At 49.1% G+C, this 25,139-nt stretch overlaps 1 protein-coding gene across 3 annotated transcripts in view; it reads right to left on the bottom strand.

Moving 5' to 3' along the window:
* Positions 1-25,139, bottom strand: part of TNPO3 (transportin 3) — a 1,119,313-nt gene that overhangs the window by 345,873 nt on the left and 748,301 nt on the right. For all 3 annotated transcript variants that reach the window (XM_085653697.1, XM_085653695.1, XM_085653696.1), the window contains exons 14-15: positions 22,515-22,591; positions 6,800-6,860 (exon numbers count right to left, since the gene is read on the bottom strand). In XM_085653697.1, the coding sequence (XP_085509823.1) occupies positions 6,800-6,860; positions 22,515-22,591 (138 nt within the window). The remainder of the gene's footprint in view (positions 1-6,799; positions 6,861-22,514; positions 22,592-25,139) is intronic.

Here is a 25,139-nt window from a genome sequence, read left to right as displayed (position 1 = left end):
TTTTTAAGGCGAAAGGCAGCTACCAAGAAGTTAGCGACACTAAACATAGTTAGTGGTAAATCTAACTTTTTTAAGTAAAATAGGGCAGGCTTGAATTGCACGAACCCCTTGTTCTTAAGCAATGGAACAATATACTTTTTCCTGGGCAGATCATATATACGACAGAAGAACATAAAATGAGCAGTGTCCTGCAGAGAAAAACCATCACATTTGCAGGCCGCTAAGTCCTCTGGCTTGGCCCATACCTTCGAATCATTTAACAGAAAGTGAATCTGGTTAAGTCTTAGTTTGGTTAATAACCAGCGATGTAATGGAATAGACACTACTGTTAAATAAGGTTCAATGGCCGGTGTAGTTTTGGAAATATAATGCTCCCTCAAGTGGGTTTCTCAAGCTCACAGCTCTCCCGCTCCATTTCTCTCACTTGGGAAAAAGTCACTTTGAACCATTCCAGGTCATTCTTAACAATGCAGTCTGGTTTATGGAAGAGATCTGGGCGGCCCAGGGAAGTTAGTGTTTTTTTAATATATGCTAGCCACAGGATATTTTTCATGTTGTCCAGAAGTAGGCAGTCTCTCATAATTGTGTGGTTCAGAGTTAAATTGGGGTTCAGCCATGTTTTTAACCACATCAAGATAGGGGATTGTTTGATGGTGTCACTAATGTACCCCTGGCCTAGTTCCATATGGACAGAAAAGGTGGCTGTGGATTGAGGTAATCCTAGAAGCATACGTAGAAATCTGTTTTCTTCCATCTGTATTGGTTCTATATTGTTGGAATAACCCCAGATGGAAGCCCCGTACCTTACTACTGAGATGGATTTCGCTCTGTAGAGTGCCAGCATTGCTTCCGTTGGCTTTCCACCCAGACGTTTTGAAAAGCCGACAATGGCGGCTGCTGTTCTTTTCATGGCGTTAGTTTTGACAGATATTTGAGGTGCCCATGTGCCCTTATCGTCGTATACTACCCCCAGGTAGGTGAAAGTTCTCACATTAGAGATAGAAGTATTAGCACAGTAGAAGGTCTTCAAATCCTTATTTTTTCTGCCGCCTACAGCCATAACATGGGACTTGTCTGTGTTGATTTTTAAATCAAGGGAGGTCATAAAGGCATCGAAGGATGTCAATAGTCTTTGTAGCCCAAGAGGAGTACGTGCCACGAGCACCGCGTCGTCCGCGTAAAGGAGGACCGGGGTGGACAGTCCGCCAAAACGCGGGACGTCGAGTGTTGCCAGCTCCAGTGTGGATTCGAGGTGGTTAATATAGAGTGTAAATAGCATTGGGGCGAGAATACACCCTTGTCGCACCCCTCTGGTAGACTTGAATCCAGCTGTACAAACTCCTTCCGGCGTCATCCTAATGGACGCTTCTAGGTCCCGATGAGCCTCAGCCAGAAAATGAACCAAGGTAGGGTCCATCCCCAGTTCCAGGAGGATGTCCCACAGCCTGGACCTATTCACTAGGTCAAAGGCTGTGGACAAGTCCATGAACCCCAGGTAGATTGATCCGCTGGATGCCACTGTATATTTGCCTAGGATCAGATGTAAGTTGAGGCACTGGTCCTCCGTCCCTCTCCCCTTACGAAACACGTATTGGGCATTTGATAAGATGTTATTGCTGGCAGCCCACTCGTCGATCCTTGCCAGTATCACTTTCCCCAAGATTTTGAAAGACTAGTCGATTAGTGAGATGGGGCGGTAGCACCTCGGGTCTCCCCTCTGGCCTTTCTTGAAGATTGGAATGATGGTGGCATGTGACCAGGAGACAGGCAAGCTATGTTTCATGGCAGTATTGAAGACGTTGGTCAAAATGTTAGCCCAGAAAGAGACATTTGCCTTGAACATATCGGCTGGGACGCCATCTGGACCTGGCGCTTTCTTCCCTACTGTGTTGGTTATGGCTTTTTCAACTTCTTCCATATTAAAGGAGAGTGCTGGCTTAGGGGAGTTAGAATAGAGGATAGTAGGTGTTTCACATATTTGGTCACTCCCATAGATGATTTTAAAATGAGCTAACCAGTCCTCCTCACTGATGTTGGCCTCTAGGGTATCATTAGCTTCTCCAGAGAACAGGGGATTGTTTATAATGGCCCAGAAGCTGGAACTGTCTCTTAAGGTGGCCTTTTCCATTAGTGAGGCCCAGGCATCCTTTTTAAGAACTTCTTTACGTTCATGAATGATATTATAGTATTCTTGTCTTAGTCTGGCAACTTCCCCTCTGTCCCTAGGTGATTTTTTTAGTTCATTCAGGAGGCAAGTGTGTGCTTTTGAGCAGGCTTTGTTAAACCAGCCCTTAGTCGGTCGAGTCTTTTTCCTGGATTTAACTGTGAGTTTGTCAGAAATTAAAGCACACAAAGTATCAAAGGCGGTGATTACGTCCTCCCCCTGTTTGGAGTTGTCTTGGCAGAAGTCTAATTCATTGCGGGCTTTGCTGCTTAGAGTCTTGAAGAACTCAGTTGGAACTACTTTGGACCACTTCAGCCTTCTACCTTGGTCCATGGGCCGCACAGCCAGCTCGGGCATTTTGATTGTTCCCTCCTTGAGTAGGCCCGCAGAACTGGCAAGCTCAAGGATGACTGGGTTATGGTCACTGAACGCGGCCACAACTGCGTTGTAAAAGACGACCCGACTTAATAATCCAGGGGAAACAAAGATGTAATCAATGATGGAATCGGAGTTTCTAGCACTGTATGTCATAACCCTTTCACTATAGGCGTTGAACCCCGGTTCGTAGAGGTCCACGTTCGCAAGGAGGTTTTCTAGTGCCAGTCCTTTAGGGTTGTGTTCAAAGTGTTGGTAATCGCCTGAGGTAGGGCAGTCAGTGTCTTCAATGTGGCAGGAAAGCCTGCAAAGATGTGTGTTGAAATCCCCCATAATTATAATGTGCAACAAAGTGGTTTGGCGTTCTTTAAAATTAATCAGAAAAGACTGTAGAGAACAGAGATGCTCAGTAGAGTGTCCGTCTGCTACAGAGTTATAAAAATTTATAAGAATATATTTGTGACCATTGGCTAAGCTGATCTCTAGACACAAGAAGTTGGGGGAGTTAGTGGTTATTTGTTTAGCCGTTCCCGCCAATTGAACAGTAATCAAGATCATAAGGCCCCCTTTGTTCCTTCCACTGGATGATCCAGTAGCTGGGACAAAGTAAGATGTAAACCCAGGAACCCAGAAATCGCTATTGCAGTCCCAGGTTTCTTGTAGGGCTATGATGTCATGTTGGTTCAGAAGGTTCAGCCAAACACTATCCTCCCTTTTTGAGCGAAGGCCGGCTATGTTCCAGCTTATGAGTTTAGGCCTTCTGCTGGGAACTCCTAGAGGGGGACAGTTCCCTGTAGGTTGTCTGGGCATAGGGATATTGGTGACTGGGCGTCAATTTTGTTCATCCGATCTGCATATAATACATCCATTTGCTGACAGTTTACTCGAGCACAATAAATGCTTGAACATGTACATTGTTGGAGGTGGTGAAAAGAGTCTACCCAAAGAAAGCACCAATAGGCGAATATACGTTGAACCACGGAAGCAGATACTATTGGTGATAGGCTAAATGGTGCACGATTAGCACGTCCGCAGTGGTATTCAGGGATGCTGCCAGATGACTGACAGTCAAGGAAATCCCTTGAAGGTTGAGCCAGCATCAATGTCTGCTGGCACAGCAGACATAACCCTAGACAGCACTGTTGGCGGCGGTGTCACATGTGGGTCATCTTGTCCCTTAAGACTTACAAATGACTGCCCTTGATTGAAGGCAGAAAGGCCTTAAGTGTCAACCATATGCAATGCAGCACCATATACTCTTAATGGCAGCACTGCACTTAAAATGCCTAAGAATGGACTTAGGCACTGTAGGGGTACAGTGGTCATGCAACTGCACCCTCACCAGTGGCATAGTGCACCCAGCTAAAGGGGTGTCATACCTATACCATAGGCAGTGGATTGTAGGCATGGCACACAGGGATGTGTGCCATGTCGACTCTTCACTTCTCTCTGCACCAAAACACGCAGCCTGCAATGGCAGTATGTGTGGGTTAAGGTACAAGACCTCTAAGGGTGGCACAATATGTGCTGCAGCCCTCAGAGTCCTTCCCTGGTCAGTGCCCAAGGTACATTTTACAAGGGACTTGCAAGTTACCAGAGAGGTGCCAATTTGGGGTACATAGGTACAGTTTTAGGGAAAGAACATAGGCCCTGGATACCTGGTCAGCAGGAACCCAGGGCACACAGTCAAGGAGCATCAACATCTGTCGGGGTTGGGGGCGGGTGACAATAATGCAAAAAGGGGCACTTTCCTACACCACCTGTGTGACTACTGGACAGGTACACATCCCGTAGGTCCAAGGACTACATCCAGTTTCTGAATTTGATCTTCAGCAAAAAAGTGTTGAAAAGCCGAAAATCCAAAACTGTTTGAGCCACTATTCTTTCTGGGTACCACGAAGTAGCATGACTAACTCATGATGCCATCTTTACTTCTCCAGGACCTTCTCTATTGTCCCTTTTTTCCAACAATGACAACCTCTGGCAAGGATGGCTGCATATTCTGCCAAGGTCGGGGGGAAACAGAAGGAACTGTGAAGTGAATGGAGGGGGTCTCTATGAGAGATTTATAGAAAGGTAAGGGCATACCCATGAATAACAATCTGCAGGACCCATTGGCCTGAGGTAATCAAATTGCAGTTGGGCATGTAAAACCATATTCTGACACCCCCTCTTCACACTACCACCCTCCTCCCATCTAGTTGCTGCTGACTCCTGAGTGAGAAATCACAGCAGTTTTGGTGGCAGGGGAAGAGAAAGATTAGGACTCTGTTAGAAATGGCAATGATGATCGCTGTCCAGTCTAATGCCACCACTATACCCCTTGGGCATGAAAGGGCAGCTGCACACGCTTTGATGGCCAACACAGCAAGTCGGGCCCAGGGAGTAGCCTCATGACTTCCATTATTCCTGATGGAACTGGTTGTGCCAGAGAGAGCACGGCCTAGACTCGGGTTGTGGCGCAACCATCTATAAACCTCTCCAGAACTGAATCCACCTAGTCACTCAATAGCCTGAAGCCATCAAAGACTACTTCCATGGGGAAGGACTGCAAATCCCTGGATAAGCCAGGGCACATATGCAGGCCTAAAAACGAATTACCACACCACTGCCCACAACAGTCTGATGCCCAGTTAGGCTCAGAAAATGTATTTAGTAGCATTCTGTTTGTCATGGACCGTTTATGCTAAGGAGTTCCAAAACCCTCCACGCAATGATGGCAAGATCTCTCTTAACATATCCCAGTCTGCAAGATTATCTGTTCAATAAACAGACCCCATTTAGTGATCACAATGCTAAACTGCAAGAGAACACTCTCTTACCAAGTGAATCAATGTGCTGCGATTCTCTTTTCGCAGGACAGAAGAGAAGGCAATCTGATTGATTTTTCTGGCTGAGACCGGCACCACAAGAATTTTTAGTGATGGGTGCTAAATTAATACGGTTGAGTCACCTAAAGCAGGCATAGGATACATAGTGATGGGGTAACTTACCAGTGGTGCTAAACAGGGCTTCGACCACACAGAAGTCAGAGTGTCCGTCAGTGCTTCATTAAAAAGTAACAAAGGCTCTAAGGATGAAGAGATCTGCAAAATGTTCACCTTAGCTGTCCTATGTACGACAATAGCAAAGGAGGTGATTTCTCAATCAGGGACTCAGATGGAGAGCTCATTTGCATCTCAGGTAAAATGTCAAGACAACTAGCATTAGGCATATTCCAGGGTCAACATGGAAAAGCTGCAGTATTGACTCTTTGAAGGCAGCCTCTACTTGTTGCAAACCAGAGTATGACCGGAGAAATTCAGGGAACACTGACTTGAGCCGTGGAATGGGATGGGAATTGGATGACTGACGCAGTTTCTAGCCTTTTGAGTGCAGACTGCACAATCTCTCCCAGGAGTGGCAGAGACAGAGGGAAGATTCCCATCTTCACTTCATATCTGTTCATAGATTTGCCCTTTGAATTAGTCTTAAACCTTACTTAAGGACAGGAAGCACAACCGGGACTGAGACAGAGGCTTGAAACAGGAACAGCAACTTTGCCTGTCGCTCACTGACTGCCTATGGGCGCAAAGAGAGTTTGTTGTACAACAATGAGGAATTAATGGATCCAATGCACCAAAGAAAGAGGAGTCTTTCGGGGTGACATCCCTTGAAAATGTTAGCAAAACAATTTAGGAAGTTGGTGAATAAATTTGGAGAGTTTGGGAGCAGCTCTACAGATGAGTAGGGGGGAAACACAGTATGTACACAGGCGTGACACTTGTATGAAACACCACGTTGTTTCCACAGGAGATGGGATGAGGTTGTTGCAGTGCCCGATTGTGCACATGCATAAGCAATTGCTGGAAAAAGTTTCTGGATCCAGTCTAGCGCCTGGCAGAGTTCAAAAGGTGAGGAATCTGCAATTAGAAATATCCGTCGGAATAGAAACCATTCACTCATTTTTCCTGTCCATCAAATAGAACACTGGCAGCACACCAAAACATAAGTCCCTGTGTATGCTTTCTGAATGCCTAGAACATTTAAACTGCTCTTGTTTTACTCCATTCCCACAAAGCTAATGCAGTAACAGAGAAGACAAATGTCCCGGAAAACTGGCTACAATTATTTCATCAATGGAGGACACAAAATCTTTAAAAAGCCATATCACATGCTGTGCCCAGTCTTTAGGCAAAACACAACCTAGTCAGGCACTACTGAGAGCATTACAGGTAACTATTTCCATGGGACGACAGACTAGTACGGGTTTTCACTTACTTCCTGTATGACTTTTTGGCACGGATGTATCTGTCCATTTTCCACAACTGGATTAGTATGCCTGGAAAAAATACAAAGGGCAAATAAAAAAAATTCTTTGTCACACCCACATAGCAAGTCGGAAATATTTCTCTAACATGGCTACATGCACATTGGAACATCATCTGAAACTCTGGCTCACCTTGACAGATGCAAAAAATAAACAGCAAAATATATAAACAAAAGCACTAAGGTAATTTAAATACACAGGGGTATCGTGCATGACTCGTGTATATCAAATTAAGTCCAACAGATTATACTTTCAGAACCACAATTTAACAGTGTTGTAGAGCAGTTACAAATCTGTAGAAAGAACACATTCCTGACACATTAGGTCTCTCTCTGGTGACAATTCCTCCAACACTACATTTTCTGTGGTGTCTCAACATCACAGCAATTAATGGTCCACTAACACCCTTTTCCAGTTCTTCCACTACAAATATTTAAACTGTCTACTTTTACAAGATCACAAGTAATGTCTGTAGGAAAGTGCCACTTTTAGACATGGCCACCCCAACGTTTTGCCCACTGGTACTGATGCTTTTGATTGGCGGTGCACTGGGTCCCTACTAACCAGTCTCCACTGCCAGTGCTCTTTCACTAAAACAACACACAAATGTTAATTGTAACCCAACTGGCAAGGATTTTAGCACCCTTGTAAGATCCTGGTAAATGGTACCCCTGGTTCCCAAGGCATAGGTACTAAAGAGGGTCCCTAAGGGCTGCAAGCATGTATTATGTGTGGAAAGCTGGCTCTTTATATACTATACCAAAGTGAGGTATAGTGTGCACAGAGTCCAGTGGAACCCCAAATGTAGGCAGAGGTAAATTTAGATAGCACCTCTCTCTCTATTTGTGGTAGTGTGGTCGAGCAGTAAGGCAGTATCAGAGGACAGTGTTAAGCATTTGTTGTACACACTCAGTCAGCAAATGAATTCACACACTCAAAGACAACTTCAGACCAATTGTTTTTTATAAAAATATTCTTTTAGTTATTTTGGCACAGGTAAGTAAGAAGAACTTTGCAGTAAATATACAGATTGTAATACAGTAAGGATTGCAATGGGAAATGCACTTTGTTTTGACCTACAGTATTGTTGCAGAGAAATGCAATGCTATGTAAATACAGTACATAGACTTGAATGGCTTGTTCAGTAAAATACCAGGTAAGTTACATTTTAGATTACTTTTCTTACTCAGTTTAGTATACCTGGATACTATACTGGGACATTTCCTGTCAACAGGCAAGTATAGGAGTTTTGGTTAAATAGTACAATTTTAAATAATTTCTTTAGGCTTTCAAACTCCACACTTAGAAACGTTTCCAAGAAAAACAGTCAGTGTTATCCTATGGAGGAAAGGAGAATGTTAAACACCCAGTAAGCATCTGTTCTTGGGATGTAGAGCCACAAGCTGTGCATAGCTCGCCATCTAGTGTTGGGTCCAGATGTTTGCACATGTTTTTCTTCGAAGAAGTCTTTCCAGTCACGAGGTAGGTGACTCCTCCTTTCGATGATAGTGCGCATGGGCATCGACTCCATTGTTAGATTGTTTGCCGCAGAGGGTGAGAATGGAGAAGTATTAAAGAATAGAGATGTCCAAGCATATGTATGTAAATGAAATAGCGAGCTGCAGCAGCTACAAGTATCCGGGGAGGTGGGTGGGCGCATGTGGCTCTACAGCTCTACATGCCATAACAGATGCTTACTGGGTAAGTAACATTATCTGTTCGAGGCATGTGAGCTGTAGATCACATGCTGTGCATAGATTACATAGAAGTATCCTCCCAAAGCGGTGGCTAACCTGTAGCGGTTGGAAATAGTGTCTTAAGTACTGCGTAAACCACCTTGGCCAGTTGTCTTGCTGACACATCTACACAATAATGTTTAGTGGATGTGTGCGGTGTAGACCATGTTGCAGCTTTGCAAATGTCAACAATAGGAATGTTTCCTAAAAAAGCCATAGTGGTCCCTAGCTCAGCAGTCTGTCTGCTGAGCAGATCTGCCATGGTGTTTTGGACTCCTGGGACATGTTGGGCTAGGAGAAAGATTTTGTGTGGAATTGCCCATCTCCATATGCTCTGTGCTAGTTGAGAGAGCTGTGGAGAGTGTGTGCTGCCTTGTTTTTGAATGTAGTACATAGCCGTCATGTTGTCTGTGCGAACAAGGACTGCCTTGCCTAAAATCTGTGTGTGAAAGGATTTCAGGGCTAGAAAGATTGCCAGTAACTCCAGATGGTTGATGTGGAGTAACTTTTGTTGCGGCGTCCATGTGCCCTGCACTGTGAGGTGTAGTAGATGAGCTTCCCAGCAGGAGAGCGATGTGTCTGTTAGGATTATTTGTGGAACTGGGTCCAGGAACGGTCGACCTCTGGAAAGATTTGTGGTGTTCCACCACTGCAGAGAGCGATGGGTGCGACAGTCTACCAACACCAGATCGGTCAGTTGCCCCTGGGCCTGGTTCCATTGGCGCGCTAAGCACTCTTGGAGTGGACGCATCTGGAGTCTTGCATGAGGTACTATGAAAATGCAAGAGGCCATCATCCCCATAAGTTGCATAAACACTCTTGCTGGGAGAGAGTGTTGAGGCATGAATCTTTGACGCAAAGCCTGAATGCTTGCAATCCTGGCAGGATTGGGGTAGGCTATGGCTTCTGAGGTGTCTATGGTGGCACCGATGTATTGCTTTGTGTGGGATGGTATTAGCTGGGACTTTTGGTGGTTCACCGTGAAACCTAGCTGGTGAAGTAGTTGGATTGTAGTGGTGGTGTGGTGTACACATTGATTGTAGGACGTGGCTTTTATTAGCCAGTCGTCCAAATATGGGAAGACGTGAATGTGCTGTCTTCTGAGGTGTGCCGCCACTACCGCTAGGCACTTGGTGAACAAGTTACTTACCTTTGGTAACGATGTATCTGTAAGAAATATTAGTTAGATTCCTCACCTTAGAATATCCCCAGGCGTCAGACTGGATCCGGAAGATTTTTTTTTTTCGTCAGCAATACCCCTTGCGCGTCGCTAGGCGTCGTCTGCGGCTCCGCGTCAGTCGTCGGCGTCGTGCGCCGGGATGACGTCGTCGGAGTACTTAGACGCCGCCCTCGCGCACTGATGTCAGTTCTTGTACATAGCTTTCCGCGCCAGGAACGCAGAGCCATGCAAGAGACCGACACTGGTGCCAAAAATAAAATCTAGGGGCCTGAAAAGGATAACCTTAACCCTAGATGTCAGTTCGCAGAACGGGGAGGATGGGTGGGTCGGTGAGGAATCTAACTAACTAATGTTTCTTACAGATACATCGTTACCGAAGGTAAGTAACTTGTTCATCTGAAAGAAACACGTTAGTTAGATTCCTCACCTTAGAATAGATACCCAAGCAATACCATCCCCGGTGGTGGGTCTGCGAACCAAGATCACACCAGAAAGTCCTGGAGGACAGAACGGCCAAAGAAGCCATCCCTCCGGACTTGGCGGTCAAGGCAATAATGCCTGGCAACCGTGTGTAGCGAAGCCCACGTTGCCGCCTGACAGATGTCCTGCAAAGGGACACCCCGTCCCAAAGCAGTAGTAGCCGCTGTGGCCCGAGTAGAATGGGCGCGCAGCCCAACAGGAGGGTCCTTTTTTGCCAAGGAATAACAAATTTTGATGCACAAAACGACCCACCGAGAGCTGGTCCGTTTGTGCACAGCTTTCCCCTTCTTAGCACCCACGTATCCAACGAAAAGTTGGTCGTCCACCCGGAACTGCTTTGTGCGGTCCAGATAAAAGGAGAGCGCACGTTTTGGGTCCAGACGGTGGAGCCTCTCTTCCTTTTTGGAAGGAGGCGGAAAGAAGGTGGGCAAGGTGACAGACTGCCCAAGATGAAAGTGGGCCACCACTTTCGGTAGAAAGGAGGGACGAGGCCGAAGGACAACCTTGTCCGGATGAGAAAAAGAGGCTTTGATGATAAAGCCTGGAGCTCACTCACCCGTCTAGCCGAGGTGATGGCTACCAGAAAAGCAGTCTTAAGCGTCAGCAGACGAAGAGGACAATTATGAAGAGGCTCAAAGGGAGCGTACATTAGAAATGTGAGAACAAGATTCAAGTCCCACTGAGGCATTACAAAAGGGACAGGAGGGAACGTGTGAGTAATGCCTTTTAGAAAGCGTGTAACTACAGGGGACTTGAAAAGAGAAGGCTGATCAGGAAGCCGCAAGAAGGCAGAGATGGCAGCAAGATAACCTTTCAAGGTGCCCAAGGCAGAGCCCTGCTGGGCCAAAGAAAGAAGAAAGAGGAGAACCTCAGAAAGAGGGGCCGAAAGGGGATTCACAGCCTTTGCTGTGCACCATGCCACAAATTTGTTCCACCGGCAGGCGTATACCGTCTTTGTGGAGGGACGCCTGGCTGCCAGAATGATATCACAGACTTCAGGAGGCAAGTCAAATGGCATCAACTGCCGCCGCGCAATCTCCACGCATGGAGGTGGAGGCTGGACAGGTTCGGGTGGAGGACCGTCCCCTGCTGCTGCGACAGAAGATCCTCCCGAAGGGGCAGACGTATCGGAGGATCGGTCAACATACTGAGTAGCTCGGGATACCAGTACCTTCGTGCCCAATCCGGAGCCACCAAGATGACTTGGGCCCGGTCGCGCCTGATCTTCTTCAGGACTCTGGGCAGAAGTGGTATAGGCGGAAAGGCGTACAACAGACCGCAACTCCACTCGTGACGAAAAGCGTCGCCGAGCGAGTGCCGCCTTGGAAATTCCAACGCGCAGAACTGCTGACATTGCGCGTTCTCTTCAGTGGCGAATAGATCTAACCAAGGCTCTCCCCACTGCCGAAAGAGACCTTGCGCCACCTCGGAGTTCAGACGCCATTCGTGATCCATCATGCACCGGCGGCTGAGTTAGTCTGCTCTGGCGTTCAGAGAGCCCGCCAGATGTTGAACCACTAGGGCGACGCCCTGGTGTTCCAGCCATGTCCAGAGGCGCAGAGCCTCCTGACAAAGGGTCCACAACCCCACCCCGCACTGTTTGTTGCAATACCACATGGCGGTGGTGTTGTCCGTGAACACCTGCACGACAATTCCCCGGACAGAGGGAAGGAAGGCTTTCAGTGCAAGTCGGATCGCTCTCAGATCCAACAAGTTGATGTGGAGGCGAGACTCCGCCGGAGACCAGAGGCCTCTGATCTCCGCCTCTCCCATATGGCCACCCCATCCCAGGAGGGACGCATCCGTCACTACGACATGCTCCGGTAGGGGTAGGGAGAGGCTCTTGCCCGTGACCCAATCGCGGTCCGTGAGCCACCACTGCACTGCTGCGCAGTGCCCTCCGAGATCAAGACATGGTCGGACAGGTTGCCGTGATGCTGGTCCCACTGAAACTTCAGGTCCCACTGCAAAGCCCGCATGCGCCGCCTGGCGTGATGCACTAGTAGGATGCAGGAGGCCATCAGCCCCAGAAGCCGCAACACTAGCCTGACCGAAACCCAGAATAGAGGCCGAAAGATGGGAATCAGGGCCTGTATATCCCAGACCCGCTGTTCCGGAGGATAAGCGCGGAACTGCGCCGAATCGAGAACCGCTCCGATGAAGAGGAGCTTCTGAGAGGGGCTCAGGTGTGACTTCGGCACGTTGATGGAAAGCCCAAGCAAATGCAGTATGTCGGCCGTAGTCTGGAGATGGGAGACGACTGCCTGGGGCGAGCCCGCCTTCAACAACCAGTCGTCGAGATAGGGGAAGACTGGAACCCCTGATCTGCGCAGATGAGCTGCGACCACCGCCATCACTTTCGTGAATACCCGAGGGGCACTGGTGAGGTCGAAGGGGAGCACTGTGAACTGAAAGTGCTCCTGGCCCACCGTGAACCGCAGGTAACGCCGGTGGGCCGGCAGGACGGGGATGTGGAAATAAGCGTCCTGCAAGTCCAACGCTACCATCCAGTCTCCAGGGTCTAGGGCAGCTAGAACCTGAGCCAAAGTTAACATTTTGAACCGTTCCTTCCGAAGGAAGGCATCGACGTTCCGGAGGTCCAAGATAGAGCGTAGGCCCCCCTTGCCCTTCTTGGGAACCAGAAAGTAGTGGGAATAACAACCACAACCTACTTCTGGGCTCGGAACGCGCTCGACGGCCTCTTTGGCCAAGAGGGCCGAAACTTCCTCTCACAGAAGATTCAAATGATCCTCCGGGATACGGTGGTGCTGCGGTGGCATGGCTGGAGGGGTCGTCTCGAAGGGGAGGGAGTAGCCCCTTCGGACGATTTGCAGCACCCACCTGTCCGAAGTGATGGTACGCCAGTGGAGCAGGTGATGGCGAACTCTGCCGCCCACTGGCGAGGAATGGGCCGGAAAGCTCGGACTAGGAAGGCTTGGAGGCGGATGCTGCCGGGGTGGATGTGGGCTGACCGCGTCGTCCTCCAGAACCGCCTCGGCGGAAACCACGTCCGCGACCGCGCGCAGGTTGGTTCTGCGGCTGGTGGCTAGGCGGACGTGAGGAGGCACCCCTTCCTTGGCAACGAAAGGGGCGAAAGGCGGAAGTTTGCGACCGCGGGGCCGAGAGGCCCAAGGACTTGGCCGTAGCCCGGGAGTCCTTAAAGCGATTCAGCGCACCGTCCGCTTTCTCACCAAAAAGGCGAGTGCCATCAAAGGGCATGTCCATGAGAGTGCTCTGGACATCCCCCGAAAAGGACGTGGACCGCAGCCAGGCGTGACGTCGAAGCGCCACCGTGGTAGAAATCGCCCTACCCAGCTAGTCCGTAGTGTCAAGCCCACATCGGATTGCATGTCGTGCTGCATCCCTCCCATCGGCCAGAGCCTGGGTAAGTCGTATCTGGGCCTCCTCCGGGCACAGGGGCAGCACGTCCTCCACCGTATCCCACAGAGAGTGGGAATAACGGTCCAAAAGACAGGCGGTGTTCAAGGACCGCAGACCCAAACTAAGGGAGGAGAACAGCTTTTTGCCAAACTGTTCCAGTCTCTTGGAATCCCGGTCCGGCGGAGCGGTTGGGAAGGAGGATTGGGAGGTAGAAGCCTGGATAACCAGGCTCTCGGGGGTGGGATGTTGGGACAGAAAACTGGGGTCGCCCGGAGCAGGGCGGTGGCGCCTGGCGACGTACCTGTCCACAGGAGCAACTGTGGAGGGCTTGGACCAGGTGCCCTGCAGAACGTCAATGAGGGCCTCATTGAATTGCAGCAGAGGCTCAGTGGAGCTTGCTGCAGACTGAAGCACCTCAGTGAGGATGTTAGTCCTCACAGCCACGGCAGGCAGCTCGAGCCCAAGGGCTGCGGCCGCCTCGCGCAGCACCACAGAGAAAGCAGCACCCTCCTCCGAAGCCACAGTCGGAGGAGAGATGAATCCAGTGTCTGGTGAGGTATCCAGACCACTGGCCTCCCCCAGTTCATCTGCCCAGTCCTGTGACAGCTGAGCCTGAACGGCCATAGGATCCTCGGACCCCTCCCATTCGCCCCCGTCATCCGATTCCTGGTAAACAGGAGGAAGGAGCGGAGCCGGACGGTAGACATAATGTGTCTCTAACAGCGCCGTACGCGGCGTCCATTGACGCCGCAACGGCGCCGGATCCGGAGCGGGGCTGAACTGGGGCTCGACGCCGAGCAGAGCCGGCGTCAGAGGTGGAACCGGTGTCGACGCCGGCGGAGGAGGCGTGACGAGGTCGACCGACGGGGACTCGGGGGCGAGTCCCTCGGGGACCTGCGGCGTCTGGGCCGGAGCCGCCGGCATGCAAGGTTGCCCAGTCGGGTCCGCGGCGCCAGCGGGCGTCGACGGCGGAGCCAGGCTCCTCATGGCCGAGAGGAAGGCACTGACTTCCGCCGGCGTCGCGTCAATCCCAGGGACCGGCGGGTATGGGGACTTGCGCGGCGCCTGCGGCACCTCTGGAGCCGCGGGGTGGAACCACCCTGACCCTCGGCCGAGTCACGCGACCGGCGAGGGTAGTCCGAAGAGCGGTGTCGCCTCTTGGACTTCTTGGAGTGCTTCGACTTACCCGAAGACTTGGAGCCAGACGAGCGATGATGACGTCGGCTGCGGCTCCGCGACCGATCCTTGGACCTCCTCCTGGACCGGGATCGAGAGGGGCGCGGAGCAGAGTGGCGAATCTCGAGTAGCTTACGGGACCGCTCCAGTCTAGCCTTCGAGGTCAGGGCCTTGCAGTCCGAACACGACTCCGCGTCGTGGTCGAGGCCCAAACAGTAAAGGCACCGGCGGTGATGATCCGTAACCGACATCAAGCGGTTACAGTCAGCACAGGCTTTGAAACCAGGCATCCTACCGGCACCGGAGTCGAGACAAGATCAAAAAGGACCAAAAAACTTAGTCAAAAAAGACTGAAAGGGGTAGCTCTCACGGATCTGCGCTTACTGGCGCGGAAAAATACAGAACTGATGTCAGCGCGCGAGGGCGGCATCTAAGTACTCAGACGACGTCATCCCGGCGCACGACGCCGACGACGGACGCGGAGCCGCCTAGCGATGCGCAAGGGGTATTGCTGACGAAAAACAAAAAAATCTTCCGGATCCAGTCTGACGCCTGGGGATATTCTAAGGTGAGGAATCTAACTAACGTGTTTCTTTCAGATGAATACCCTTTGTGCTGTTGTGACCCCCGAATGGGAGCACCTTAAACTGGTAGTGTTGCCCGTCCACTACAAATCTGAGGTACTTTCTGTGGGCATGGTGTACCGGAATGTGAAAGTATGCGTCTTTCAAGTCCAGAGTGGTGAGAAAGTCGTTCTGGGAGAGGAGCGGAAGTACCTGCTGAAGTGTTACCATGTGAAAATGGTCCGCATGTATGTATGTGTTTAGCGGCCGGAGATCTAAGATAGGTTGTAGAGTCTTGTCTCTTTTTGGTATCAGGAAATATAGGGAGTAGACCCCTAAATTTTGTTGATTGGCGGGGTCTTGTTCCATCACCTCCTTTTGCAGGAGGGAGATTACCTCCTGCTTTAGTAACGTGGAATGTTCTTGTGACATTGGGCGTTGCCTGGGTGGAATATTTTGGGGGGGGGTTAGTTGTCAGTTCTAGGCAGTACCCTGAACGAATAATTTTGGTCACCCATCTGTCTGATGTGATGGACTCCCAGACGTGAAGGAAATTTTGTAATCTGCCCCCGACCGGAGTGGGATGGTCTGGAGGGAGCAGGGGGAAGTCATTGGGTAGGCGGTGTGGCAGAGCGGGCGGTATTTGTTTTGCCTCTGCCTTTGTTATTGCCTCTATAGCCGCCTCTTTGATAACCCCTTGTGAAGGTGGATTGAACAGGGGATTTGTAGGAAGTGGATGCGCTATCTGAGGAGTAGCCTCTGCCCGTGCCCCGAAAGGAAGAGCGGCGAAAGGAGCGCCTAGGAGGGTGTGACTGTAGGGATCCCATAGATTTCGCCGTATCTGTGTCTTTCTTCATCTTCTCGAGGGCCTCATCTACTTTTGGACCGAATAAATGTTCTTGATCAAATGGATGATTTAATATGGAGGCTTGTACCTCAGGTTTAAAGCCTGAAACTCTGAGCCAAGCATGGCGACGGAGGACGCTAGTGTTGATGGCCCTGGAGGCCGTGTCTGCTGCGTCTAAGGCACAGCGTCTAGAGGTGTTAGTTATGGTCTTATCCTCTTGAATTAATTCATTGGCCCCATTTCTGTGTTTTTCTGGGAGATGGTGCATGATGGTTTCTAATTCATCATAATGCGCTCTGTCGTATCTGGCCAATAGCGCTTGAGTGCTGGCGATACTCCATATATTGGCTGCCTGTGACGCAGTGAGCTTTCCTGACGCGTCCATTAGCTTTGACTCTTTGTCAGGTGGTGGTGCTTCGTCTGACGCCTGGGAATTTGACCTCTTTTGTGCAGTGGATACCACTAGGGAATCCAGTGGCGCTGGCCCTTTGATGTAGGCAGGATCTGTGGGGGCAGCTTTATACTTTCTCTATGCGTGGGTTTAGGACCCTAGCCCTGACTGGGTCTTTAAAAACCTCTGGCGCATGTTTTATTACCCCCTTGAGCATAGGTAGTATAGAAGTAGACCTATGTGAGGTATCAAAGGTGTCAAGGAGGAAATCTTCCTCTACCGGGTCAGTGTGTAGCTCTACCCCGTGATAATGTGCCGCCCTCTGAAGTAGGTGGTGAAAACCTAATGAGTCTTCTGGTGGAGATGGCCTGGATGGATAAAGGTCGTCTGTGGGACATCTGGAATGTCTGGATTAATATAATCGTCCCATGGGTCTGGGGATCCTGTAGGAGTGGGGTCTTGTGGCACATCTGCTGGATCGTAGTATGGGTCGCCCTGATCATCATGGTCTGGAGACTGGGTCGGAGAGTGATGAGGCAGGGGTGGAGAAGGCGGAGGAGGAGAGGGTGGAGGAGGTGGGGAAGGTACTCTGAAAGGGGAGGTAGCAGAGTCTTTCCTCTTTGGAGGTGGAGCTGGTTTGTCCAAATGTCTCTTTTTAGAAGACCGTGCCAAATGTCCAGTTTTTGGATCCTTGGTAAGTGTCTTTTGCAAAGGATCCAGTGTAAACAGTTCTTGAGACAATGGCCGTTTGGTCGGCGCCGAAGGTTACGGGGCCGATGGCTTTTTAGGCTTGTCTGTGCCGTGCTTTTTTGGAACCTCCGATTTTTTGGTCGGCGCCGAGGGAGGCTTCGGCGCGGAAGTGTCGGTGCCGAGGGCCTTATGATGTTTGGTCGGTACCGAGAGGCTGGGTTTCGACACCGAGGGCTTTGGTGCGGAGCTCGGTGTCGAGGTAGAGGCCGATCTCTTCTTCGGTGCAGAAGTGTGTTTATCGGCACCGCTGGCAGGCTGGCTCGAGCCTGAGCTGCCGGAGGGCTTATTAGGCTTCTTCACCGGGTCCGAAGGTGGGGTGTTCGAAGCAGTGTCTTTGGTCTTGCCTAGGCCCGGAGGCGAAGGCGTGACCGGAGCCTTTCTGGGTGTGGGTGTGGGAGGGGGTATTTTACTCACGACCCTCTGCGCCGGGGTGATGTCCTCCACATCCGAGTCGTCGGCTTCGGAAGCACTGACGAGGTCCTCTTCGGTGTGCTGCTGTCCCGGAGCTTCGACGTCGTCCCCGAAGATGTCGACTGGAGCGGAGGTCGAGGAGTGCTCCATGTTTCGTCTGGCCCTTCGATCTCGAATAGTCTTTTTGGATCTGAAAGACTTGCAGGCGGAACATTCGAGCCTCGTCTTCAGGGGAGAGGCAGAGGTTGCACACCTCATGAAGATCGGTGTGGGGGAATTTGGACCCACCAAGGGCACTTCTTGAATGGAGTTCTTTCCATCAGCCGGGACCGGAGCTTGGATAGGCCCGAAGGCCGCCATCGACGAGTGGAATCGAAGGTGTGTCGAAGAGAAGGTGATTGAGGAGATCAGGATCTGAACAATACTGCGAAGAGCGAGGATTCCGCTTCGATCGTCGAACTGGAAATGTTCGGAACTGGAGCGCGAAGTATTACATCCGAGCCCGATGGCGGAAAAAACAATCTGAGGATGGAGCCGAAGCCCATGCGCAATACGGACCAAAGGAGGAGTCACCGACCTCGTGACTTCCAAAGACACCAGATGGCGATCTATGCAAAAGTGTGTAATCTGCAGCTCATATGCCTCGAACATAGTGTTATTAAATTTAAGGTAAGCATTTGGTAGTGGGAATTGAGGTTCTGTGGGTACTCAGGGGTCCCCCTGGGTCAGGGATTCACTCTTGTTACACCCTCAGTGGCACTAAGGAGGCCGGGTGCAGAGTGCTGGGGCCCTATGTTATCCAACGGGGGATAGGGGGCCTCCGGTTGGTGGCTGCTCACGAGCAGGCCACAAGGATGTGGGAGCCAAGCTCCTGGTGTTAGGCTCAGGGCAAAAGGGGATCCTGTTTAGCACAAAAAGTGCACCCGCAGCAGAGCAGGGACAGCTGGGTGCAGGGTGCTGTTTTAGCGTTGAGTGCCCTGTTGTTTTCAATAGGGATTTTCGGATTTGGTTTTCAGCTGCAGGCTCGGACCAGGAAGATGTCTGGGAGGAACCAACAGCTGGGCAGGTAAGTCGGAGGGCCCTGGGATGTAGGCGCACCTCAGGTTCTCTTCTCCAGGACACAGGGCGGCTGGATGCAGGGGTGTCTTGAGGTCGGATTTCACCTTAGCGGGCCATTCGCGGTTGAGGGGTTTCCGTGCAGAGTCTGCAGGCGACGTCAGAGTCCTGGAGGGGTCAACTCACAGTGAACTTGGACTCTGGGACCGGATGGCCACTCTAATATGGGGTGTAGGCGACGGGTTTCTTTTTCCACAGAAGGCTCAGAGTCTTTCTTTGGTGTTTCTTCTGAACAGAGCTGCTGTTCATAGGAGATCCTGTCTTTGTTGAAGGCAGTCAGGTTCTGGAGGTCGCTGGCTGCAGGACAAGACTATTTTTGGCGCAGAATCTCTGGAAACTGCAGACGGGCCGGGGACAAGTCATTTGTTCTCTGCAGTCTCCTCTGCTGGGCATCTTCTTTTGTCCTTTTTCTTCTTAGGTTGCAGGAATCTCGTAGTTTCTTCTTGTCTGCTTTCTTGGTTCAGGGCTGCCCCCTAAATACTGTATTTAGGGGCATTTTAGGGGTCTCGAGGTCAGTAGCCAATGGGCTACTGACCTTAGTGTGACTACACCCTTGGTGTGCTCACCCCACGTGGGGGAGTGAGCACAATCCCTAATCCCGATTGGGGAATGCCTGCCATCTGCAAGATGGCGGGCACTGAAGAGTGAGCTTCACCTCGCCTCCCCCACCTGATGGGTGGAGTTGGCAGAGGTGGGCACACCTTCTGGGCAGGCTAGTTTTTAGGTCTCGCCTGAACCAGTGCATGCGCTGGTCTGGCGAGACATTTTGTGAGGGCCCCAAAAAGTGCTACCAGGCCAGCCTAGAGCTACAGTGCATGTGCGCGGGCTTTACCGCGATTACTTTCACTTTCGCGGCCGCTTTGATGTTCTCCGTGAGGATTCAATAGATTGCAGCAGTTAAAACAAGCATTGGCATAGCCAATAGGTCTCGCCTTTGGGACCTTATAAGTGTTTAGTTATGCAACTGTTGCATGACTAAAAACTTATAAGGTCCCAAAGGCGAGATCTATTGGCTATGCCAATGCTTATTCCCACCTGTCTTCCGGCCGAAAAGGAGGGCAGACAGGAAGGGGGCCTGATCCTGATAGGAGGAGAGGGTGGGGGTCGCATTACAAAGGCTGCCAGGCCTTTGAAGCTCCCCTGTCACAGATGGCTTTTCCTGGCCTGTGGGAGGTGTGAACATCTTCACCCAGGAAAGGCTTTGTTTCTGAGCTTAGGGAGCGAGGGCTCCCACCCTAAGGGTCCATAAACCTGACTTGTGGGGGCAGGCTGGTGTGTACCAGTCAGGGAACCCACCAGAGGTTGGTCGTTTTTCAGGAGGCATGTCTAAGATGCCCTCTGAGTGCATTTTTCATTAAATCCCACACTGGTATCAGTGTGGGTTTAATGTGCTGAGAAGTGCGATACCAAACTTCAGTGCAGCCATAATGGTACTGCGGAGTTTGTAATGACAAACTTCCAGCACCATATTCTCTTAATGGCAGCACTGCAGTTACAATGTCTCAGAATAGCGTTAGACACAGTAGGGGTACGGGGCTCATGCACCTGTACCCTCACCACTGGTATAGGGCACCCAGCTAGAGGGGTTACTGATCTATGCCAAGGCAGTGGGTTGTAGGGTTGTGTGCCATGTCGACTCTTCACTTTGTTCAGCAACAAAACACGCAGCCTGCAAAGGCAGTGTGTGTGTGTAAAGGTACAGGGCCTCTAAGGGTGGCCCAATAAGTGCTGCTTTACCTGGGGGGGGGGGGGGGGGGGGGCTGTGGCTAGAGATGCCAATCGGGTTAGTTTTGGGAAAAGAACACAGGCCCTGGGACCCGGATTGGCCGGGACCCAGGGCCTATCAAGCCAAAGTGCATCAGTAGTCTGGCAAAAAGTGGGTGGTTACTGCAACAGCAACCCAGCTTCTCACACAAGCAGGGCAAAATATTGACTGCCGGCTTTCGTTGTTCTCGACTGTGAGATCCCTCGCGTTCGTTGTTCTCGACTGTGAGATCCCTCTGGAGTAATCTGCACAATCCTGAGTTTTGGAGAGGATGATGTGCTCATCTACTTTCTCATACAGACCTGATATTAGGCTGCCCAGAAGCTTCAGATAGAGCAAAGTTACATTTCTAAAAGTTACATTATCCTTATGTTTAATACATATCCGACTTTATCTTAAGTGATTTTATTAAACACCAAATTAGGTCTTTGATTGAAGTCTGTGGCTGGTACAGGTCAAACACTCTAGATTACATTTTATAACCTATGTTCCAGCTGCAGCCTGACCACTGAAAGTCGTTTTGAACCTAGTCACTTGGGGAACATGCCATTTCTTATGTCACATATGTTCCACTCTTAACTATTATGCACTCTATCTTGTGGGCAGCCAGGTACGCATTGATTTAATATTTAAAAACAGGTTTTCATACATGCCAAAAGGAGGATTTTGGCAGGTCTGTGCAGCAGAGTTTCCAGCTGCTGCTGTCACACTAGCCAGGATAGTCCTGAAGTCATTTTGTCACTGCCACTGTAGTAGATTGCACAATAGATGCTGCAGTCCATAAGTGGCATTTAACTTTCCATGCTCTGGTTGCCCTTCTGTACCACATACTGTACACTTCTAGGAAAGTTAAATGTGACTAACAGAGTTTAAACCAATTAAAACATTTTTTGGGGTCGGCACACCTACACCAGGCACTATTTAACAGTACCCAAGTGTTAGAGTATAAGATTACCAGCAGGTGAGCTGGGACATAAGCACAAAAATCACCCACATGCTTTGTGGAAAATACAGTGCATGATAAGACTTTCAACCAAAGTGTGTGCTGTTATTCACAACACTGTTTGCAGTTTTCCTACTTCCCCTTTTGTATGCGGCTAGCTCCTTGTGGAGTTATTGGGCTCACTGGCTCCAAGGGATACATCTGTACTCTAAGTTATAGAGAAACCTAAGACTGAGCTACGTTGTCAGCACCCTCAAACTTCAAGAGTTACACTACTAAAATAATAAATATCATGAAACACATATCTAGAGATACACAGCACTAGCTGCACCAACAATGGTGAATACTAAAGACTTTCAACTAAAGAGTGTTACCAAGTGCTGCATTTACCACAATGCATGAGGATGAAGTGTGTGCTGGTATGCCAGGCAGCGTGCTTCTTTCTCATTTTCTTTTCAAATGATGTGGGCAGTGGTAATAAAGTGCAAGCTTTTCAGCCATTGCAGGCTTTGTTTGGCATAGAACGTTTTTTTAAATTTTACCATGGAACTCCCAGCCTCACGACAGAGAATGATTCAATCATGTGAATCCATGAACGATTCAATACTGGAGAAAATGACCTACACAGTAGACACTGTTCACATAGCATGCTGGGTCCTAATGTATGCATTTAGAATAGATAACAGCATGGGGTCGTGCAGGGAAATGCTATTTATGTGCTCACGTTCTTCATATCCTGATAGCATTGCCAGACATAAATGGCATCTATCACTGATAGCATGCAAATCATCTCTGGAGTCAAGACCAATAATTTCTGATTTTTAAAGGAATGAATCTGCAAACCTAATTATAGGCATTAGATTAAATTTATTTTTTAAATGGTCTAATAGCTACCAATGCAATTCTTTACCAAACAACAATTCTTACCTGAATATTACTGCTAATCGATCCAAAAAAACGGTGGGGTCTGATGAAATGCCATTGCTAGGATCCTGACTAAGCATCTGAAAAAAAGAAATATGAAAAAAAGTCAATCAAAAATTGAACATGAACCCATACCTCAGAAAGGTTTCTTAAACTAATCGAGCACTTTGATAGTGCTGCAAAAAAAGATGTTATTCTTACTCAAATGAATAGCATTCAATACTTCTCAACCATGGAAGAATAAAACAAAGTTGGTGTTGTTGGGATTCAAATTTTAGATGTAAAAGTTACTCGGTTAATGACAGCAAATGCTTTTGTTACACATCTAAGCTGGCAGACAAAAGACAACATTGAAGCATAACTGGAGACAGATGGAGAACAGCACCAGATACGTCTACTCCACAACACCTACTCTCCCTTTCATTACGCTAACTGAAGATGGAAAGAACACATTTAACTGAAAACAAAATAATCCAAAATTAGTTAAGAAAGCAACATGCACAATCAACTGTCTGTAAAAGCCCATTGCAAAGCTATGATTTGTTTTCTCCATAGTGAGGTGTTTGAAGTCTGAGTACATTTTATATAAAACAAAACATATGTCCAATTCAGACTCCTCCTACAATAAGAGGTTAAAAAAGATAAGAAATATATATTTACATAATTTAGAGAATAAAAACCATTGGGGTTTTGCGATGTACAGCCAAGGAGGAAATGAACCTCTATAAATAAAAGAAATAGCATACTTAAGAAAAAATATTGACGATCTCCAACATGGGTATCATCCCTATTTTGACATTTGAGAATGTGAATAAATACTAATGGGCAAGTTACTTACCTTCGGTTACGCCTTATCTGGTAGAGAAATGATTTAGCCGGAGATTCTTTACCTTCAAATTTCCCAGGCATCAGACTGGATCCTGAAGAATTTTCCTTAAGCAATACCCCTGGGCTCCACATGATGTCAGCGGCGGTATCTGTGCCGCGGTGACATCCGCATCACCTGACGTCAGGTCCTTTTCATGACTTTCCACGGCAGAAGCGCAGAGCCATGAAGTGCACAGACAATGGTGTGTTTTTCGAACAACTAGGTCCCTGACCCCCAGAAACCTGTCCACAGTACGAGGAGTATGGGTGGGTCGGTAAGGAATCTGAAGCTACATCATGTCTCTTCCAGATAAGGCATTAACAAAGGTAAGTCCATCTGATAGAGACATCTAGCCAGAGATTCCTTGCCTTTGAATAGATACCGAAACACCATCATCCCCAGAGGAGGGACTGTGGACACGTTTAGACCAGGAAGTCCTGCAGGACAGAGTGGCTAAAAAGGCCATCCCTGCTGACTTGACTACCCAGGCAATATGGCTTGGTAAACGTGTGCAAGGATGCCCACGTTGCTGCCTGACACATTTGCAAAGCAGTAGTAGCTGCCTTCGCTCTGGTGGAGTGAGCCCATAAGCCTTCAGGAGGCTGCCTTTTGGCAAGAACGTAGCAAATTGTGGTGCAGAGGACAACCCATCGTGAGATAGTCCTCTTCTGCACTGCACGACCTTTCTATGTTCAAGCATACCCCACAAAGAGTTGGATGTCCATTTGGGACTCTTCAGTGCGGTCAAGGTAGAACAACAATGCTCTTTTTGGGTCCAGACAGTGGAGTCACTCCTCTTCTTTAGAGGGGTGATAAGGAGTGTAGGAAGTGGACAAGGCAACAGATTGCCCCACATGGAATGGTGTTACCACTTTCGGTAAGGAGGCCCTACTACAAAGTACTCACTTATCAGGGAAGATGGTTAGGTAAGGAGGCTTGGATGAGGGAGCCTGCAATTTGCTCACCCTCCTGGCAGATGGGATTGCCACTTACGTTTTTTGTAAAGTAAGAAGATGGAGGGCAAATGTGCAGAGATTCCAATGGAGAGCACAATACAAAGGTGAGAACTAAATTAAGGTCCCACTGAGGCATAATGAAAGGGGAAGGTGGGAACATATGTACAAGGCCTTTGAGGAATCTATTTAAAACAAGCATTTGCAATGCAATAGGTCTCGCAGTTACACGAGTTAAAGCTATTGGCATTGTAAATGACAATGCCTATTGGCATTGTCATTTACAATGCCAATGTCAATAGCTCAAACTCGCGTAAATGCGCACTCATGACTTTAACCTGGCATTCCTGGAGTCACTCGTTCACTTTCCATTACCGCCTCTTCTTTGCCCTTTTTTATCCAGCTGAAGCTTTTTGACCTTCGGGTAACTCTTCCTGGCCTCGATTTATCCCCTCCATCCTGCTTTTTGTAAAGCCGGCCATATATATCAAAAGCATGAAGCTGCTTTTCGCTTCCATCCGGCAGGCAGCCAATTAAATCGTTTCATTCAATGACAGCCTTTAACAGTTCACATGCAGCATTCACCCCTCTCTAAACTAAGATAGCTCAGTGAGTTAAGCAAACACTGACAGAAAAGGGGAATTATGAGCTATCCAGAGGTCACGATTCCATCGGAGACAGATGCGGTTCCACCTGTCATCCTTCAATGGTCGATACAATTCTGTCGTGTGTTGGACACCTGCAACACGTTCTTTATAATAGAAATATATTATTATTTTGACTCCATCTAAACGCGCTTTGTCTTCT

This window comes from Triturus cristatus, chromosome 4_1, assembly GCF_964204655.1.
Source record: "Triturus cristatus chromosome 4_1, aTriCri1.1, whole genome shotgun sequence".
Classification (NCBI taxonomy): domain Eukaryota; kingdom Metazoa; phylum Chordata; class Amphibia; order Caudata; family Salamandridae; genus Triturus; species Triturus cristatus.
The sequence above is the reverse complement of the archived record's forward strand: the minus strand, read 5'-3'. Positions and strand labels throughout refer to the sequence as shown.